Raw genomic sequence first — 8,377 nt, forward strand, 5'->3', positions numbered from 1 at the left:
TAATTGCCAGTATGTGTCCAGAAAGATTTTTTATTTATTTTTTAATAACTCTGCGATAGCAAATTGAGAAATTTTCCTTGCTCTGGATCAGACTCACACACACACACACACACACACACACACACACACACACACACACACACACACACACACACACACACACACACACACACACACACTTATACACTCACACACACTCTGTTGTGTGAACTTGATAGACCTTTGTATTTTTTTAACCATATCTATTATGTAACTATATAGCAGCTTGCCAACAATGTAGCTCAGTAGAATTCATACTGCTCCAAAATGGCCACCAAAATTTACCTCTATGGGATAGCTACAGAAAGTTTGTACGTATGTGCCAACCTGGAGGATGGATGTGACATCAGAGGAAGGAATGCTCTGAAACACAGCCTGGGAGGAAGACATTGGGGAGAGAACTTTATGGAAGAAGGCAACTGAGAGAGACTACAAAAAGGCATCATGTGGAAGACTTAAGTCAGATTTCTGTTTTTTGAGGACATACAGGACAGGACAGAGAGGCTGGAGCAGATTCCACCTGGATCTTTTGTTCGTCTAAAGTGGCCATAGATTGTGCGATTTTCTTTCCTACAACCCCCATCAACACATGGGAAATCCCCCACACAAAGCTGTTGTGTTCTCCCGGTGGAGGGGGGGGGGAGCCGTCCCTGCTTCTGCTGGGAGAACACACTGCGATTTTATGCTAGCGGCTATGAAAATGTTTGGCCAACTATAGTCATGACATTTCTCTTATCAGCTATTAACAGCTTATTTACATTTTTTTACAGATGGTGGGATAGCAAGATTTAAAGTGTACGGCATTGGACAGAGAAACTGGTCCTTGTGTAGTCCAAATGACTTGGAGGATCTTCTGTCAATGGTTAATGGAGGTGTGTGTCTTGGATTCAGTGACGCACATTATGGACATCCTCGGAATCTCATAGGTATCTACAAAACCAGCTAATCATTTCCATCATACGCTATAACTAAAGGACATCAGATTATGGACATTAATCATTATTTACATTACTTTTCTTAATTTTTTTTTAATAACTGTGTTGATTTAACCTACAGGAACAGGAAAAGCAGCTGATATGGGTGATGGCTGGGAAACAGCAAGAAGACTAGATCGGCCTCCAATATTAAAGGTAAAAAAATACACCAGGATATGCATTAAAGCATTTGTGCGGCTTAACTAAATGATATTTCGTTTTCTAAGGCACTGTGTATCATAAACAATTGCCATTTGTTTTACTCGTTTTAACCTTTTTTCTATCATTGCTTCTAAGGATCTCAACTGAAAGCCATTGTGCAGGGTAAAAAAACAGGAGCACAATCAGAGGACAGAAATAGGTGTTGTCCTATAACAGGACGTGATCGAGCAAGGACCAGACATTATTTTAATGAAAGCAGTATAATAAAATATATAAAATTACTTTTGAAACACATTGTAAATTAACATACTAAAGATTTGCAGGATTTTAGAGATTTTGGTTTAGATCTATTTTAAGGTTTCATAAGTCTTCAGGAACTACTAAGTTTGCTTGCTTGGTGAGTTTATGAGTATTTTTATTACTCTTGTCCTTAGTTTGAAAAGTGGGTTAATCAAAAACAGATATTTAAAAAAAAACACAGGTACCTTAGGTGGTTAGATGTAGAATTAGATCAGAGGTCACACTACATGATCAGACTGAAAATCAGATCAAATCGCAGCCGCAGTAGTATGATCCTAGCCTTAGGAACCCTCAGTTATTAACAACAACAGAGGATCGGAATATTAAAAGTAGATAGAGCGAATATAACTCACTTGCACTTTAATTTTGCCAGTATACTAGAGGCTTTCTTTAAAAATAAATTGACCAATTCACAAATATAGGTAAGTAATGCCTTCTTTATATAGGCCTCATATACTATATATCTTTAACTGTCCCTGCACATTTGTCAACAACCCCTTGAAATAATACACCGCCATATATACCCATATAGTTGTATGACTTTAAATGTTTGTAAAATAGAAGAAGGTGTGATGTTTCATTAGTTACATTTTTTCCTTATAGGCAGATGACAAAGGCATTCTCCAGGTTCCAGGAAAGGAATGGACAATTTTTCGTCTTGGTCACCCTGGTCTCATTACACATATAGAAATAGACACCAGCCATTTTAAAGGTATGGTCCTTAAACCAGCCTGCAGTTTACCTGATCTACAGAAAGTATTTACAGCACTTCACTTTTTTCCATATTTTGTTACGTTACAGGCTTATTCCGAAATGGATTGAATTAATTATTTTCCTCAACATTTTAAAAACAATATCCCATAATGACAATGTGAAAGAAGTTAGTTTTTAAATCTTTGCAAATTAAAAAAAAAATAAAAATGAAAAAAATCCCATGTACATAAGTATTCACAGCCTTTGCTCAATATTTTGTTGAAGCACCTTTGGCACCAATTACAGTCTCAAGTCTTTTTGAGTATGATGCTACAAGCTTGGCACACCAATTTTTGGGCAGTTTCTCCCAATGTTCTTTGCAGGACCTCTCAAGTTCCAAGAGGTTGAATGGGGAGCATCAGTGCACAGTCATTTTCAGATCTCTCCAGAGATGTTCATATGGACTTAAGTCTGGGCTCTGGCTGGGCCACTCAAGGATATTCACAGAGTTGTACTGTAGCCACTCCTTTGTTACCTTGGCTGTGTGCTTAGGGTTGTTGCCCTTTTGGAAGATGAACCTTCACCCCAGTCTGAGATCCAGAGAGCTCTGGAGCAGGTTTTCATCAAGGATGTCTCTGTACCTTGCTGCATTCATCTTTCCCTCAATCCTGACTATTCTCCCAGTTCCTGCAGCTGAAAAACATCCCCACAGGATAATGCTGCCACCATCATGATTCACTGTAGGGATGGTATTAGCCAGGTGATGAGCGGTGCCTGGTTTCCTCCAGACATGACACTTGCCACTCAGGCCAAAAATGTAATTCTTTGTTTCATCAGACCCGAACATTTTGTTTCTCAGACAGGCTGTCATGTGCCTTTTACTGAGTGGCTTCCTCCTGAGGACTTTACCATACAGGCCTGATTGGTGGAGTGCTGCAGAGAGGAATGTTCTTCTGGAAGGTTCTCATTGCTCCACAGAGAAATGCTGGAGCTCTGTCAGAATCACCATCAGAAACTTGGTCACCTCCCTGACTAAGGTCCTTCTCCCCCGATCGCTCAGTTTGGCCTGGCGGCCCGCTCTAGGATGGGTCCTATTGGTTCCAAACTTCTTCGATCTGTTTATAGAGGTCACTGCGCTCATTGGGACTGAACATTTTCTGTATCCTTACTCAGGTCTGTGCCTTGATACATTCCTGTCTGGGAGGTCTACAGACAATTCCTTGGACTTCATGGCTTGGTTTGTTCTCTGACTTGCTCTGGTAACTGTGGGACCTTATATAGACAGGTGTATGTGCCTTTCCAAATCATGTCCATCAACTGATTTTACCGTAGGTGAACTCCAATCAAGTTGTAGAAACATCTCCAGGATGGTCAGTGGAAACAGGATGTACCTGAGCACAATTTTGAGTGTTATGGCAAAGGCTGTGCATTTTTATGTACATGTGATTTTTTAGCTTTTTATTTTTAATAAATTTGCAAAAAAGATTTCAAACAAACTTCTTTCACATTGTCATTATGGGGTTTCTTTCCAGATGCAATGTAGGTACAATGAAACCTTATGGAAATGCTGTAAGTACACAAGCAGAATGTTCTAGCTGATGCCTGGAATGGGTGTTGGGTGCAATGTAATGGGTGTTCAGTGCAACGCATAAATATTGCAACTATTAATACTATTTAATAATTAGTACTTGAAGCAAGAAGGTGTGCTATTAGAAGCTGCTGTCTCCAGGTTTTCTGCTAAGTGGATTACTGCTGCACCATTAGTAGACTGAATAGCCTGTGTGATTTTATATTATGCCATTTATCTCTTTTATCACACACACCCTATGTGCTAGTTCATAGAAACCTGTTCATTGGTGGCTCTGTCAGCTCTCTCTTGCCCGACGTCCTTCTGATAAAAAATTGAAGGAGCCATGTGAATAATTGTCAGATAAGCAGTGGCTGCATCCAAATAGATGCAGCCATTCTTAGGGTATTCCGCTAGCTGCTGGGACTAACCATCAGCATACAATAGCTGCAGCTAGAGATTGGTCCATCTGTACTGTATAATGTGCATGGATGAATCAGATATCTTCATTTAAATTGCAGGCTGAATAAAAAAATCAATGTGTTTATGGCTGACCTTAAAGGTATTCAAAAAGTGAACTTGAATATATAAGAAAGCCCTTTATGTTCTGCAACTTCACTGTCATAGAAGCACAATATATTATATTATTACATGTTTACATGAAACAGAAATTGTGAGAAAATAGTCCAAATGGCTATATATATATATATATATATATACATATATATATATATATATATATATATATATATAAAAAAAAATTTAAACAAAGTAATTTGTGAGGATTGTAGGGTTAATAGAGTGAGCTGGTTTCTGTTTATATCAGGTAATTCACCCAACTCATGTAAGATAGAAGTGGCAGTTCTGACACCTAAAGAAGAGGAAGAGAAAACCAAAGCAAAATGGGATGAAAAGTCGGACGACATTTGGAAAACATTTCTTCCTATCACACAGGTATTTCAAAGCTTAATGTCCTAGTATCACTAAAGATGCACTAAAGAGTAACTTTAGATAGCTGTGGAAATTTCAGATATATAAAGCCCCCATTCTAAGCAAATAATTTTTTTAAATTTTTGGAAAAAACATAGAAGAGTTGCAATGTCTGTGTAGTTTTTATCTGCTATCTGAGATTTTCTTCACTTCCTGTGTGTGAAGACAATCCTTCCAAGGGCAGCACACACGGCAATAGAACAACTTCGTTTAGCAGGATTAGGCCCCTTTCACACATGCGGACAGTATGTCTGTATTTCATCCATCTGTTTGCGGATGAAATACGGACATACATGCATCCCTATGGGATAGCAGGTGTCTGCGGATGAACATCCGCAGACACCCACAATCGTCCGTCTCCGCAATTGTCCGATTCTGCAGACGGAGGAAAATCCTATTTTTCTATACGTCTGCAGAGCGGATCAGATGAACACGGACAGACGGTCCGTGCTCATCCAATCCCCCATAGAGGAGAGCGGAGAGCTGACAGGGCGGTCCCTGCACAGTGTGCGGAGACCGCTCTGTCCGCCGCCGGCTCAGCAGGGACAACGGAGCGATCCCCGCTGAGTGAGCGGATCATCACAGGTCGGATCATTACTGATCCGCCCGGTGTGAAAGGGGCCTAAGGAGTTCATTTTTTTTTTATTGTCTATGACACTGCCAGACTGATTCCCCTCACTTCCTGATTTGACAGGAAGTGATAGAAATTATTCCAGTAGAGACCCAGGCTATAATAATATACTGACGCAGGTTCTTACTCTTCCTCAAATTGTCAGAAAACTAATAAAAAATGCTTAGGCTTGAGTTGGGCTTTAAGATACCCATTTGAGATTGTTGGCAGGATTGGCTGATGGTTCTAGTATGTAGAGATACATTTGGACAGAACCAGATACCACCAGCCAACTGAATATTGGCTGGATATTTTGGCAAGTCACTATTATTTCAATTTAGAAAAGCCAGTGATGGAGGTGTGTGGCTGTATCATGTACCAAGTACCCATAGTGTGCATCTTTATGGAAACACACTTCAAAAGAAAGATATTTGATGAGTGTGACCATACCCGCATGTAGTGCACTGACCGCATTGGTCTGCCGGTTTGGTCCCAGATTCTATTGCAGAAAACTATTGTACAAACAATGAGGACTGAACCAGAACTTCAGGGTGAAGGCACCCTCTTTAAAGTTGTAAAACTGAGCAGCAGGCAAGGAGGAATCCCTATAGAGATGCAGTCCTGAATGCAGAAAATTGCAGCTAAAGATCTTCCAGTGGGGTTTAGGAAAGTCTTTAGCATGCAGTGGCAGTGTTTTTGATTTCCAGGCAGCTATGTGCAGGGTCAGCAAACTTCAATATTCCAGCAGCCTGTATTCTGTATTTGTGGACTTTCAGAGAATACTCTTGGAAGAATAGGACAGAAGTCCTCCCCAATCAAGCCATAGCTGGGACCCCACAAAAGTGCTGCAGTCCAAGGTGAAACCCCCATGGATGCCACAGCCATGAGGCTGGGTCTTACTCCCCTAGGACCAAGAGGCCTCTGCTTTAGGCCCAAGCCTATTTATACCTCCCTCACATCTATATCAACCAGGGATTGGCTAAGGGAATATTAAGAGGGAGGCTGGGATTTGAATTCTCCCAGCCACTATGTCCCAGGATCCCCAAGCAATTGAGCCCAAGACAATAGAGCCCAGAGCAGACCTGTTAATCAATAGGTGTTCGCCCTGGTTACAGGGAGGCCAAAAACTAAATTTAGCACACAACACTAAAAACAGTAAATCTGAGGATACTACACACATATTCATTCAAAATTTAATGTGTATGGTTAACTCTATTGTATTGAGAGTAATGAACATTCTGCTCCATTGTGCTATCTGAGACAGAACTGGACAGCTACCATCAAATTACCACTGCTAAACTCTTTCAGGATCCTAGCTGTTCTTATCATTATAGATGGACACATAGATAATATTACAGAAATATAAAAATTCTCTATCCAATCACTGTTTTGTAGTGTTTTAAACACAAGCCTAGCTGAAGGACCGCAAGAAAGGTTGGAACTTGTCTCTTGCAACCTGCTAAAGCATCATTCTAACCTTGGCTTATGGTGGTAATAGCCCAGATAAGCAATCATTTTATTTGTTTCATGGCAGTTATCAGATTATTCTGTAAAACATTTAAATTAATATATTTTCATGGGTTTCTATTCCTTTAGCTTCAACCTCATGAGCGGCATTTCATCGACGGAACTTTAATTTCACTGCAAGAGGTTGTTACTCATGTGAGGATCACTATTGCTCCAGATGGAGGTGTAAGCAGAGTACGGCTTTGGGGTTTTCCACGACAGCTTCCATAAGAAGATATCAGTAGCCAAAGGAGAGGTTGATTTGTGAACTTTTTGACCTTTTGATCTTCTGCTTGATCACTGCAAAATGTCTTCTGCAAAAGACTTATGTGAGGATCACCATTGCTTCAGGTGGAGGTGTAAGCTGAGGGAAACTTGCTGGTTTTCCATGACAGATTTTATAAGAATATACTATAAAAATAGTCAAAAGAGAAGTTGATTTATGATTATTTTTACTTTTTAATCTCTTGGTCTTCTTGATTCACATGAAATGTAAAGGTAAAGATTTTAAGAATTTAAATAAACATGTTGTGAATACCAGTAAGAGGAAAACTTTATTGGGCGTCTTGTTTTATGAAACTGTATAATCCATTCTTTTGTACATATGCAAGTATAGTAAAGGGATTCTTCTTAATTTATTCAGTCCTTCTCCATGGTGGTGTCCACTGTGCACTCTGCATTTATTGTAATTGTATTTTAGGGTGTCTCGGGGTTAAATTTCAGTACCATTACCGGTAACACAAAGACACTCTCAGGACTGTATTGCAGTATCCTGGTAGAGGTTACTTACCTTGTTCCCAGGATATTGCCTCCCCGCTGTGTCTGGCAGCCAGATCCTCCACCCAGTGTACTGTGTTCCGCGATCCGTTCCCTGCGAGCGTTGCAATGCATAGGGGCGGAGCTGGTGGGAATTTAAAAAAAGTGAAGAAACAGAACACATACAGTACACTGTATTCTTACAGATTACATTACTTTATCAAATCATTTCAGCTCCCTTTTGTCCCTAGTGCTTTGTCCAGTGCTCTGCCTGCAATTTTATATTAGGGGCCAGTTTACTGTCCTCCAGACTTTACAGGGGGCCGGACTGTGGGTAGAAATGATCCTAGTGTCAGTGGGATTGAGCAATGCATCTTTGGCTTTAGGGGGAGGAATAGTGCCCTATTGCTGGTGTCAGTAGGAGAAATAGAGCCCCATCATTGGTGTTAATGGGTGGAATAGAGCCCCATCATTGGTGTCAGTTTGAGGAATAGTGCCCCATCATTGGTGTCAGTGAGAGAAATAGTGCCCCATCATTGGTGTAAGTGATAGGAATAGGGCCCCATCATTGGTGTCAGTGCAAGAACTAGTGCCCCATCATTAGCATCAGTGGGAGGAATAGTGCCCCATAATTGGTGTCAGTTTGAGGAATAGTGCCCCATCGTTGGTGTCAGTGGGAGGAATAGTGCCCCATCATTGGTGTCAGTTTGAAGAATAGTGCCCCATCATTGGCATCAATGGGAGGAAGAGTGTCCCATCATTGGTGTCAGTGGATGGAAT

The 8,377-nt window shown here is 40.6% G+C and overlaps 1 protein-coding gene across 1 annotated transcript in view; it reads left to right on the forward strand.

Moving 5' to 3' along the window:
• The window catches only part of ALLC (allantoicase), a 52,667-nt gene extending 45,286 nt beyond the window's left edge, over positions 1-7,381 (forward strand). Inside the window, exons 8-12 of the mRNA XM_077488735.1 lie at positions 810-965; positions 1,096-1,169; positions 2,079-2,187; positions 4,562-4,689; positions 6,932-7,381. Of these exons, the coding sequence (XP_077344861.1) occupies positions 810-965; positions 1,096-1,169; positions 2,079-2,187; positions 4,562-4,689; positions 6,932-7,072 (608 nt within the window). The 3' untranslated portion in view covers positions 7,073-7,381. The remainder of the gene's footprint in view (positions 1-809; positions 966-1,095; positions 1,170-2,078; positions 2,188-4,561; positions 4,690-6,931) is intronic.
• The last annotated feature ends 996 nt before the right edge of the window (positions 7,382-8,377 follow it).

Source organism: Lithobates pipiens, unplaced genomic scaffold (genome assembly GCF_037356315.1).
Source record: "Lithobates pipiens isolate NorthernLeopardFrog02 unplaced genomic scaffold, aLitPip1_a1.2 Scaffold_18, whole genome shotgun sequence".
In the NCBI taxonomy this organism is placed as follows: Eukaryota; Metazoa; Chordata; class Amphibia; order Anura; family Ranidae; genus Lithobates; species Lithobates pipiens.